General features: G+C 50.2%; 1 protein-coding gene across 4 annotated transcripts in view; it reads left to right on the plus strand.

The window, feature by feature from the left end:
* FAM166A (family with sequence similarity 166 member A) overlaps positions 1–13,241 on the plus strand; it is a 61,428-nt gene that overhangs the window by 20,013 nt on the left and 28,174 nt on the right. For all 4 annotated transcript variants that reach the window (XM_039506440.1, XM_039506442.1, XM_039506438.1 and 1 more), the window contains one exon: positions 2,713–2,830. In XM_039506440.1, coding sequence (XP_039362374.1) covers positions 2,713–2,830 — 118 coding nt within the window. The remainder of the gene's footprint in view (positions 1–2,712; positions 2,831–13,241) is intronic.

A 13,241-nucleotide genomic window follows, 5' to 3' on the forward strand; every position in this document is an offset into this window, starting at 1 on the left:
AGTCCTTACCATCCTTGTACTCTCCAGGCCTGTGAGCACATGGGGATTATGAGAGTTCCCTGCCAGACCTACAGCACACAGATGTGTAAACATGGTGGAAGTTCTCTCTACCCAGGTATGTGGACACAAAGAGAGTCCTCTCTGCTGTCCTTACACTGTTCAGGTATGTGAGCACGGAAAGGGGTATGCAGTGCTGCTGCACAGAGATGTGCAGGGATGGATGGTGATGAGTTCACTCTGCCACACTGCAAACGTACATGAGCATGGGAGAGATCTCCCTGCTATTGTGGCATCACCAAGAACTACCTACTGGCCTGGAATGGCACTGCCCTGGTATGTGGGCAAAGAGGAGAGTTCTCTGCCTCACTACTACCCAGTGCATAGGTTCATAGATCTTAATGCTGGAATGGTGACCTCCTGCATGACACAGAGTGCAGAACCTCCCCCTGTGATTCCTGCATCAACAACTTCTGGTTGTGCTAGAGCAGATCTTTTAGAAAAACATCCAATCTTGATTTAGAAAGTGTCAGTGATGGAGAATCCACCATGACCCTTGGTGAGTGGATCCAACGGTTAATTACCCTCACTGTGAAAAACGTATGCGTTATTTCTGTTCTGTATAAGTGCATACACCATGCTCGTCACTATAGTACCTGGGGCAGGAGGGGGCAGATCCACAGGTGTATTTAGGCACCTCCCTCCTGGTCAGGATTCTCACCTGAGAGCCCGCTCCTGGCGTTAGACACCTAAGCCAGGTCAGTTCTTTCTTAGGAAGCATAGAAGAGCCCCCATTATAGCCAATGGGTCAGGGCATTCACTGTGAAGGGGCAGACCTGGGTTCAAATCCCTAGTCATAGAATCTCAGGGTTGGAAGGGACCTCAGGAGGTATCTAGTCCAACCCCCTGCTCAAAGCAGGACCTAAACCAACTAAGTCTGTCTAATTTGGAGCAGGGATCTGAACCTAGATCTGCCACCTCCCTGGGGAGTGTCCTAACCACCAAGCTATTGCATACTTAGGAGGGTGCTCTCTCTCTCTCTCTCTCCTGTTGAAGCTGTTCCACTTTCCATAACTAAATCTTCATAGGAGCCGAGACCAGAATTCAAGGGTCCACCCACTTTACAGCTTAGTGCTTAGGGCGTACACCTGGGGAGTTGTTTTTACTCTCTCTCTCCGGCCCAACGAATATTTAATCAGTCTATTTAGTTTAGCCAAGAGAAGGCTAAGAAGTGACTTGATCATTTAGGGGAAGGTTTCTGGCCTGTGTTAGACAGGAGCTCAGACTGCATCATCACACTGAAATCTATGAATCTATGCCAAGGGCACTGGAACAGGGAGGGATCCGGGCCCCATCACTTTTAAAAGTGCCTCGGGGGAAGAGGCGGAGTGGGGGCAGGGCATAGGAGGAGGGGAAGGGCCTTGAGGGAGGAGTGGGGTGGGGTCCACAGTCCAGGCACTGGTGGCCCCCCCACTTCTAGGGAGCTTCTGGTGCTCCTGATTTATGCACAATGATTTAGGCATGGGGGGAGGGGGATGGGTTTCAGTAGTATGCTGGCACTCTCCAGCTCTGTACATGGCCATAAGGAAACCTTCATGCTGTGCAACCACTGGCCATAGTGGAATTTTCAAATACCAGCAGTGTGTAGGTGCATGAGCATGAGGGGAACTCCTGAGCAGAACTACTACGTGGGTACAAAGGAGGAGTTTTCCATGCCTGGATTTTGGTTTTTGAACCATTTACTGTTTTTCTGGTGGGTTTTTGTTTGTTTGGTTGGTTTTTGTCTTTTATTCCTTTTTTGAAAAAAAAGTCTCTCTACTCTCACCCCATTGGAGCTAATCGGGCCAGTCACATGAGCAAAGAGAAACAGAGTAATTTACTGAAGTGCAGCTCCACTCTTATTACTGGCAAGGACACCGTCTGAGTCAGCAGACTGGTTTGCAGTGGGTACATCTACACAGCAACAACCCCCCCATGGCAGTCACTCCTGGAGCGGTGAGTCAGCTGACAGCCTCCCAGGCTCATGCTACGGGGCTAAAAGGAGACCAGGTGAGAGGAGAGAATCTCAGAGCCCGGATGTCTAGTTTTAGCCCTGTAGCATGAGCCCAAGTTAATTGAGACTTGCTACCCCAGGGGGAGGGGGGCAGTTGCTGTGTCGACGTACCCTCTGTGTGTCTAATCATATCTGCTGATTTTAGTGACAGAACCAAGATTTTACTGTGTTTTATTCCTTTTAACCCTGTGGCACCAACCCAGCTATGGGAGAGTGGGCTGCAGTCTGTTCCTTGCTCTGTGTGAGAAGGATTCCTTACCAGGTTATAATCAGTCATGCTTGTGCTAATCTATTGAAGGCAGAGATTAGGTGATTTTCCCCAAGCAAGTCAGTAGCAGTGTTGGATGCAGATCCAAGGAGTCCTGCATCCTTGTCCCTTGCTCTAAGCACTAGTTTATAGGACCGATTTTCAAAAGATTTCGGCACTTAACAGCTCCCATTATTCTCAGTTGAACCCTTGAAAATTTGCCATGACGAGCCAGCTGATCTGCCGTATTAGTGACTGCACAAGAGGGTCTCAGATTAGTCCCAGGTGTTACAGTACAGTAAAGGCATAAAAACAGGCAGGAGGTGTGATCTGTGGGCTCTGGCAATGCTGGGAACATAAGAGACCCAAGAGAGGAAGAAGATTTCATTGGCACTTGTTTTACTTTGGTTTTCAGCCTGTTAGGATTGAGGGAGTGCCTTTGGATGCCGTGACCGAGACAGTGGATCTAAGCAGATACAATCAGCTCCCAAAGCTGGATGTCCCAAACCTGATCCAACGGAAAGCCATTTCAGGTAGGAGAGAACAAGACCACATACAGGATTAGCCCAAGCAGTTACTCAACCATTTCACCGCAAAATGAACGTTCTCCTCGTCCTCTTTTCCCTCTGAAAATCTTAAAGAGATTTGCCAGTGGCTTCCACTCCATTGCAAAGATGTGAATCATTATCCACATTTCACAGATGGAGACAACCAAGACACAGAGGCTGGATGAGTGGCGCAAGGCCAGCTGGGTTAAACAGATATATGGATGCCTGATTTGGTTTAGTAACTCCTCATTGGTTGAGTTTTGATTACAATCCAAATTCCTTTTTTCCCCAATCACAAAGGCCCAAATTCAGAAAGTTACTTAGGTGCCTATCTGTCCCTTCAGGCACCTATGTTCAACATTTAAGTGGCAATGACATTCTCAAACCAGCTGCTCACCTGCTGCCTAAGCTGTAGTTAACTAAGTTTTCATGGTGGGCATAAGTAGAACCCCTAAGTCCAGACACCACCCCAGAGCTCATGAGCTATTCAGAGCTCTTGCCCTGATGGCCCTGAAGCAGGGTGCTCACACTGCTCCCATCTCACCTGTGGGGCCCTATCTGGTAGGTGTGCACACCTCAGACCTGATACCAGCACAAAAGACAGCCCTCGGAGCATGCATTTTGTGTGTGTGTGCACCCATCCAGGTAATTAAGGAATTCACCTGGGATAATCATAGAATCATAGAATATGAGGGTTGGAAGGGATCTCAGGAGGTCATCTAGTCCAACCCCCTGCTCAAAGCAGGACCAATCCCCAACTAAATCATCCCAGCCAGGGCTTTGTCAAGCCTGACCTTAAAAACCTCTAAGGAAGGAGATTCCATCATCTCCCTAGGGAACCCATTCCAGTGCTTCACCACCCTCCTAGTGAAATAATTTTCCTAATATTCAACCTAAACCTCCCCCACTGCAACTTGAGACCATTACTCCTTGTTCTGTCATCTGCCACCACTGAGAACAGCCGAGCTCCATCCTCCTTTGGAACCCCCTTTCAGCGAGGTTTAAGGGAGACCCAACTTCAAATCCCTGCTCTGTCTCCCATGTCCCTAGTAAATACCAGAGCTATTGGGTCTCCTGGGATAAGCTTCTTTGAATTTCTCCTGTTGAAATAGTTATTAAATATAATCCCTGGCTAAGGCAGACTGACTCTATAAGCTGGTGATCAGGGCACTAGCTGGGATGTGGGAGATCCAGGCTGAAGTCCCTGCTCCAATTAATAGCTAATTACTTATACCCAGTGGGCTGGATTCCCACCCGCAAACACCCAACAGTATGGTAGTTGGAGCACTCACCTGGGAGATGGGCTTAAGTCCCTGTTCCAAATCAGGAAGAGGCAGGATTTGAATACAAGCCTTCCATGCTCTGGATGAGTGCCCTGTCCACTAGGCTGTTGGGTCGTCTGTCTCACACACTTGGGTTTGGGTTAGAAAACTCAGGGTTTCAGCTGCTGTGAGGGCATGGGCTGATTAAGTGGTTGACCTCGCTTTGGTGCCTCGCTCCAGGAGAGAGAGTTCACAGCTGAAGATCCTGAGCAGAAGGAGGGATCTATCTCTGGTCTGTCAGTCAGGCACCTAAAGTCTATGTCAATGTGGGAGTTAAGCACCTAATTACTGTTGAAGATCTGGATCTAAGCTCCATCCCTTTCCTCTGCATTTCACTCCTGGCTAGCTTTGGCAGCTCCCTTCCCAGTTTGCTGTCTTCTGAGGATGCTTCCCGTAGGTGCCTAACTGTCCCCAGGCATCATATGAGGAGCCTGGGCCCTAAGGTTGGGGATGAGAATTCCACTGGGTGGCCAGGCACCTAGGGGTTAGGTGTTGCAACACCCAAGTTTGGAGCCAATCTCAAAAGTCCAGTTGCAAGTACAAGGGTGAGGTCAGATAGAAGATTCCGGTTTTAGTCTGTCTCTAAGTCAGAGGGGAAAGGTTAACCCAGTTTTAATTTTTGTCTTTAAGAAAGATACCACCGTCAGAGTTGATACATTCAAAGTACAATATATAAAATATGCTAAATCACTCAGTGCAATTCTCCGCCTGTGCTACGCCAGCAGACCAGATGATCACAATGGTCCCTTCTGGCCTTAAAATTGGTGGATCGATGAATCCACCTCTGACTATGTCTCCTTCCTTTTCTCTAGCCCAGGTTGAACAGAATCTCAGCACTCACTGCACAATGAACAAAGGTTACTTACTTAAAGGTTACTTTGAGTGGCCTCTGCATATGCCCACTTGTGGGATGCATCGGCTGATGCAGCTCTGAAGATGGACTCTTACATAGTAGTGCCCACTGGAGCACTCGCACGCCCCCTCTTGCTCCTCCCACTCATTGTTCCTGAATGTTTTGAGAGTGAGGCTATAAAACGGCACCCGGCATCTGTCCGTCTCTGTGCTTCCATCACCTCATCCTCAGCTCCATGTTGTAAGTAGGCCTCTGAGGAAGAGGGGAAGGTGGCTGAGGGAGAGTGAATTTGCAGAGTCCCTCTCAAAGAACTCTGGTTACAAGTAAATGGCCTCCACATATTCCCATGCATGGGATAGATTGCCAAACAGTAGTCCCGCTAAGGAAGGTAGGACAAGGAGTCTTAATTAAGAAAAGATTGAATGACTGCTCTGCCAAATTGAGCAGCAGAGCTGAACCCTAGGTCCAGAGAGCAATGGTTTTTTTAAATGTGTCTGAAGCTCTGTTTGACGGCTTTCTGAATTTCTGTAATTGGTATGTGTCTTAGGCATGCCATTGAATCTGCCTTGGCTTTGGTAGGGTGGGACCATATCCCCTGATGGAGACGGACAGGAGTTAAATGTAGACCTCTTTTACACGGTGCTTAAGCCATCTGGGTAATGGTTGGAAAGACATGGTCTGCTCATTTTTGTTGTCAGTACAAGATAAAGACATTTGGAGAATACCTGAATTCTTCAGGCCTGTCTAAATAATAAGCTAAAGCTCCTTTTAAATCTAATATATGGCGTTTACCTTGCCTTGCGTGAACGAGGTTTGGGAAAAAACAGAGGTAAAATGTATAGATTGACTGATGTGAAAATTCATGGCCACCTTTGGGAGAAACTGGGGATGTGCTGCTTTGTCCTTATGGAAAATTGTAAAGCATGCTTCTGTTCTGAGTACAACTACTCGGCTTACTCTTGTTGCAGATGTAACTGCACCCAAAAATGCTATTTTAATTGATAAATAGAATAAAGAATTTTTTCCCGTTGGCTCATATAGATGCTTCATTAGCTGTGTGAGAACCAAATTAAGATCCCACGAAGGTGTAGGACTTTTGATAGGAGGGTAGATATTGTTCAGACTTCTTGGAATGTTTTTTTTTTTTACTTTCATGGGCAAACACTGATCTTTTATCAGCAGTGGAATAGAGGCGGATATGGCTGAGAAATGAACCTTAACAAGAATAGTGAGAGGCCTCAGAGTTTAAGCTGCAGCAAATACTCCAGTATGGATTGGACGGGTGTTTGCCCAAAGCATTAATCTTTTCCATTTTAAACGGTATCACTTCTGAGATGAGGTTTTTTTTCCGAGAATGAACTAAAACTTTTGCATATCAATTGAACAAAGTAGTTCCAAGTGGGTTAAAGTCCTATTTGCCCAAGCAGTGAGGTGAAGGGAGACCAGGTCGGGATGCTAAGCTCCACTGTGTTGCTGAGTCAGTAGATCTGGGGAGACAAGGAGAGATTGACAGCGCCCTGCTGAGAGGTGAAGCAGGTCAGGGAACCATTGACATCTGGCTCATGCTGGTGCAATTTAAATCATTTTGGTCTTGTCCTGCTTTTCCATCCTTATGACCTTCCGTATGAGTGGAAAAGAAGGGAAGGTATAAAGAGGCCTTTGGCTCCAGGCTGTGAGGAATGCATCCAAGATGGAATGACTGGACCACCCTGTTTTCAAGCACAATTTTCAGCATTCGCCTACTGTTTAGCTATGAAAAGGTCCATGTCTGGATGGCCCCACCAGGCGAGAATCACTTTTGGTACCAGTGTTTTCAGTGACCCATTCATGAGTGTCCATCATTTTCCACTTAATTGGTCTGCGAGGTGGTTGTCTTTCCCTGCTAGGTGCAAGGCCACTGGATACATATTGAGGAGAAGGTGCCACTCCCACAGAGCTATTCACTCCCTGCGCAGTTTTGTGCCAAGGGCACCTTCCCGTTTATGTAAATCACTGCCGTGGTGTTGTCCTTGACAATATGGACATCTCTCTGCTGGCCATAAGGTAGAAATGTTTTTAATGCCCAATTAATTGCTGTCAGATGTTGAGATGTAATTTCCTGTATGGGAGATTCCAATCCTCCATGCTGCCATACTGTTGCAGTGAGCTTTCCAGCCTCTGCTGGCTCTGTCTGTGGTCATTTTTATAGCTGGAGCTACACTTCTGAGGATGCTGGGAGGTTAAAACCAACAATTTGGAGACAGTTGCATCTTCTTTGGAACGGGAAACTTTTGATACATGCTGCCTGCATGTGGTCATCAGTTCCTTGCCAGCCAGTGTTTCAGGGTTCTCATTTTGAAACGTATATAAAGGGTGATATACATTTCTGAAGATATAATCCCCATCAATCTGAGGAAGATTGTGATTCGTTGCAAGGTGAGAGGTGCAGAGTGTCTATTGCTGATTGGATTAATAGATTCCAAGGCCAGAAGGGACCATTATGATCACCTAGTCTGATCTCCTGTATAACGCAGGCCAGAGACCTGCTCCAAGATAATCCCTAGAGCAGAGCTTTTAGAAAAACATCCAGTCTCGATTTCAAAATGGTCAGTGATGGAGACTCCACCACAACTCTTGGTAGATTGTTCCAATGGTTAATTATGCTCACATCAATTTAGACTGGAAATAAGGTGTGCCTTTTTATCTAGCTGGAGGGGAGGGATAGCTCAGTGGTTTGAGCATTGGCCTGCTAAACCCAGGGTTGTGAGTTCAATTCTTAAGTGGGCTATTTGGGGTAATAGTCTGTCTGGGGATTGGTCCTGCTTTGAGCAGGGTGTTGGAGTAGATGATCTCCTGGCATCCCTTCCAATTCTGTGATCCCTCATTTCTTTGTTCCTAGATGTATGACCTTACATTTAGCCATATTAAAACAAAACACACGTTATTGGCTTGCACCCAGATCATCTAGCTATCCAGATCACTCTGAATCAGTGACTTGTCCTCTTCATTATTTACCAGTCACCCAATTTTTGTGTCATCTGCACACTTTATCAGTGAGGGAAAGACGGTTACTCACCTTTGTAACTGTTATTCTTTGAGATGTGTTGCTCACGTCCATTCCAATTACGTGTGCATGCGCCGTGTGCATGATCGTCGGAAGATTTTTAACCTAGTAACACTCAGTGGGTCAGCTGAGGTGCCCCCTAGAGTGGTGCCTTTATGGCACCGGATATATGCCCCAGCTGACCCAGCGCCCCCTCAGTTCCTTCTTGCCGGCTACTCCGACAGAGGGGAAGGAGGGCAGGTTTGGAATGGATATGAGCAACACATCTCGAAGAACAACAGTTACAAAGGTGAGTAACCGTCTTTTCTTCTTCGAGTGCTTGCTCATATCGATTCCAATTAGGTGACTCCCAAGCCTTACCTAGGCGGTGGGGTCGGAGTGAGATGTCGCGGAGTGAAGGACCGCTGAACCAAATGCAGCATCACCCCTGGACTGCTGGACTATCACGTAATGGGCAGCGAAGGTATGTATCGATGACCAAGTCGCTGCCCTGCGTATCTCTTGAATGGGCACATGCGCCAAGGAAAGCAGAGGATGAAGCCTGAGCCCGCGTGGAGTGGGCAGTAAGGTGTGTAGCTGGGACACCAGCCAAGTCATAGCACGCACGGATGCATGATGTGATCCAGGACGAGATGCGCTGGGAGGAGACCGGAAGACCCTTCATCTGGTCTGCCACAGCAACAAACAGCTGTGACGTTTTCCTGAAGGGTTTTGTTCGCTCGATGTAGAAGGCCAGGGCCCTGCGAATGTCCAGGGAGTGCAGCTGTTGCTCCCATCGAGAGGCATGCGGCCTCGGGTAGAAGACAGGGAGGAATATGTCCTGGTTGACATGGAAGGTGGACACCACCTTAGGGAGGAAGGCCGGGTGGGTCGCAGCTGTACCTTGTCCTTGTGGAACACTGTATACGGTGGTTCTGATATGAGTGCCCTGAGCTCAGACACATGCTTTGCCGAGGTGATAGCTATGAGGAAGGCTGTCTTCCAGGAAAGGTACAGGAGCAATCAGGTGGCCATCGGCTCAAACGGGGCACCCATGAGTCTGGATAGGACCAGGTTAAGTTCCCACATAGGGACCAGTTGTCGAATTCATGGGAACAGGTGCTCCAACCGCTTGAGAAAGCTGCTGACCATGGGATTGGAGAAGACCAAGTGCCCATTTTCGCCTGGGTGGAAAGCCGAAATAGCTGCCAGGTGCACCCTGATGGAAGATATTGCCAAGCTCTGCTGCTTTAAGGACAGGAGGTAGTCCAAGATGATAGGTACTGACGCCTGTAGGGGGGGTCGTATGATTCCGGGCACACCAGCAGGAAAACCGCTTCCACTTGGCTAAGTATGTGGACCTGGTGGAGGGCTTCCTGATACCCAAAAGGATCTGCTGGACTGAGTGAGAACAGCACAGCTCAGACTGATTTAGCCATGCAGCATCCACGCTGTGAGGTGGAGAGGCTGCACGTCGGGATGACAGAGTCGACCGTGATCCTGAGTGATCAGGTCTGGCCTGGTCCACCAACAGCTCTAGGAGAGTGGTATACCAGGGCTGTCTGGGCCACGCCGGGGCGACCAGAATCAGACGGGCTCTGTCCCTGCGCAGCTTGATTAGGACCCTGTGGACTAGCGGGAATGGAGGAAAGGCGTAGCACACGTGATCCTTCCACTGTATTAGGAAGGCGTCCGACAGGGAACCCAGAGAGCACCCTTGGAGAGAGCAGAACACCTGGCATTTTCGATTCTCGCGAGAGGCGAATAGGTCTATCAGGGGAAAGCCCCACTTCGGGAAGACAGAGTTGATGACATCCGGGCGAACCGACCACTTGTGAGCTTGGAATGATCTGCTGAGGTGGTCTGCTAAGGTGTTCTGGACCCCTGGGAGAAACGACGCCACCAGATGGATCGAGTGGGCTATGCAGAATTCCCACAGACGAGTGGCCTCTTAACTGAGGGGGGACAACTGGGTTCCTCCTTGCTTGTTGATGTAAGACATGGCCGTAGTGTTGTCTGTGAGGACTGCAACACAACGGCCTTGAATGCGCTCTCGGAATGCTTGACACACCAGGCGCACTGCTCTGAGTTCCTGTACGTTGATGTGCAGGGATAACTCTCCTGCCGACCATAGCCCCTGTGTATGGAGGTTCCCGAGGTGGGCTCCCCATCCCAGGAATGACGCATCCGTGACTAGGGACACAGAGGGCTGCAGGGCGTGAAATGGCACCCCTTTGCACAGTGATTTGGGGTCCAGCCACCAGCCTGGAGAGGCTAATATCCCTGGCGGGATGGTAACCACCATGCTCAAGCTGTCCCAACCTGGGCGGTATGCTGTTGATAGCCAGGCTTGGAGTGGATGTAGTCGCAGCCTGGCGTGCCTGGTCACAAACGTGCAAGAGGCCATGTGTCCCAGGAGGCACAGGCATGTTTTCACGGTTGAGGTCGGGAAGCTTTGCGGGCTGTGGACGATGTTCACCAGGGATTGGAAGCGTGCTTCTGGCAGAATTGCCCGGGCTAGGCCTGAGTCTAATACTGCTCCTATGAATTCTATCCTCTGGGTTGGTTCCAGAGTGGATTTTGCGACACTGAGCAGGAGGCCCAGCCAATTGAACACGTTCATGGTGAGCTGAACATGAGACTGCACCTGATCCCTGGAGCGACCCCAAATAAGCCAGTCATCGAGATATGGGAACACTTGGACCTGTTGTCAACGAAGGGAGGCAGCCACCACAGCCATGCATTTGGTAAACACCCTGCGGGCCTTGGATAGGCCGAAAGGAAGGACGGTGAATTGGAAGTGCTGTTGATGGACCACAAAGCAAAGGAAGCGGCTGTGCGCTGGGTAGATCGCAATGTGGAAGTATGTGTCCTTCATGTTGAGGGTGGCGTACCAGTCTCCTGGATCTAGGGAAGGAATAATGGTCCATAGTGAGACTGCAGAACTTCAACTTTACCATAAATTTGTTGAGTCCGCATAGGTCCAGGATGGGCTGAAGCCCACCCTTGGCCTTGGGGATTAGGAAGTAGCGGGAATAAAAGACCTTGCCCTTTGACTCTCCTGGAACTTCCTCTATCACTCCCAAAGCCAGGAGTGATTGGACCTCCTGTAGAAGGAGGTGCTCGTGAGAAGGGTCCCTGAAGAGGGATGGGGAAGGAGGGTGGGGGGGGGAGCAAATTGGAGGAAGTATCCCCTTTCCACCATGTGTAGGACCCAACAATCTGATGTTACGTAGGACCACGCACAAAGGAAATGAGAGAGACTATTTTGGAAAGACGGGGAAGGATCCTGAATGGAGACTGGTGCTCCGTCCTTGGGCGCACCTTCAAAAGTTCTGCTTAGGCCCTGCCGACAGCTTGGGAGGGCCCTGGTTTTGGCTGGCTTGTTGTGCAGTTTGTTTCCTTTTACCATCTCGTCGCGTCTTCTAAAGAAGTCCTGTCTCGGCCGAGGGGGAGGGTATGACCTCTGAGGCTGTGGTCTGAAGGGCCTTCTCTGCGTTAGCGGGGTATGCATCCCCAGAGAGCGCATGATAATTCTCGAGTCCTTCAGACTCTGCAGCCTCGAGTCTGTCTTCTCGGAGACTAGGCCCTGGCCATCAAAGGGCAGGTCCTGGAGGGTCTGCTGTAACTCTGGTGGTAAGTCAGAGACCTGCAGCCATGAGGTGCAGCGCATGGCTATGCCCAAGGCCAGGGTCCTGTCTGCTGCATCCAGAGAGGCTTGTAGGAAAGTTCTGGCCACCTTCTTTCCCTCCTCTATTATAGCCCCAAATTCATCTCTGGACTCCTGTGGAACCAACTCCTTGAATTTCTCCATAGAGTGCCATGAATTATAGTCATATCGGCTCAGGAGTGCCTGCTGGTTGGCCACCCTGAGCTGCAAGCCTCCGGCTGAGTACACCGTGTGCCCAAACAAGTCTAGACATCTAGCATCCTTTGATTTAGGCGCCGGGGCCTGCTGACCGTGCCGCTCCTTCTCGTTGACCAAAGCCACGACAAGGGAGCATAGTTGGGGGTGCGTGTAGAGGTGCTCATAGTCCTTCGAAGGGACAAAGTACTTCCTTTCCACCCCCTTGGCCCTAGGTGGAGTAGAAGCTGGCGATTGCTAGATTGTCTTGGCATTGGCCTGTATGGTTCATATGATGGGGAGGGCAACTCTGGACGGTGCCTTTGCGGACAGAATGTCCACCACAGGGTCCTCTACCTCCACCACCTCCTCTACCTGGAGGTTCATATTGCGCACCACTCTGCAGAGCAGTTCCTGGTGGGTGCAGAGGTCCATCACACTAGGAGCGTGGGCCTGTATTGGCGCTGGAGCAGTTGCCTTAGAGCCTCCCGGCGGGGGGACGGGGTGGCAAGACACACTGGCCTCTGGTACTTGGGGGTCCGAAGGAGTGGAACAGTGCGAGTGCGACGATGAAGAGGCAGAGCAAGATGCCAAGGCAGTGCTGTACGTGCCAGTGCTGTATGGTACCGTGGTGCCGGAGACCGGTGCCATGAGGCAGAATGGTACCAAAACATCTATTGGTGCCTGCAGTCGTATCAGTACTGGGAGCCTGATCTGGATCTCGATAGCGACCTCCAGTGAGATTGGCATCGGAATCAGCTCCGGGTCGAGTGCTGCTCTGACCAGTACCAGGAGCAGTGCCGGGAGTCCAATCGGTACCGGCTGTAACGCAATTTGGATCTCTGCAAGCCGGAGCAGCGTCGTGAGTACAACCGGTGCCAAGAACGAGAATGGTGCTGGGACTGCGAGTGACACCATGATAGGTGCCGGGAAGAAGATTGGGCCTGGGATCAGTGTTGTCCTTCACTCAGCAACAGTGGTCACATGAGGGACGGATTTCCCTTCCACAGCACCGTCCGTGCCAGAGGTGCTGCCAGCTGCAGAGGAGTCGGCTCTGTGAGCGCGATCAAGTCCCGCGCCATTGAAAAGGTCTCCGGTGTGGAGGGTAGTCTCAGTTCAACCACGGTGTGCCCCGGGGAGTTTACGTGCACCGGACTTGCAGCGCCAGAGTTGACAGTGCAGGAGCCAATATTTGTCCTATGCACTCCGGCAGTGGACGTGGCTCCAACTGCGGTGCGGGAAGCGTCGGCAGCTGTCGCACTGACAAACAAGAAGTGGCCGGCACCTGCTTGGGCTGCTTCTTCTTCGGAGATAGAGACCTGCACCGTGGTGGTGGAGGTGCCGGGGAGATGTGG

This window comes from Mauremys reevesii, linkage group 19 (assembly GCF_016161935.1).
Source record: "Mauremys reevesii isolate NIE-2019 linkage group 19, ASM1616193v1, whole genome shotgun sequence".
NCBI classification, from domain to species: Eukaryota; Metazoa; Chordata; order Testudines; family Geoemydidae; genus Mauremys; species Mauremys reevesii.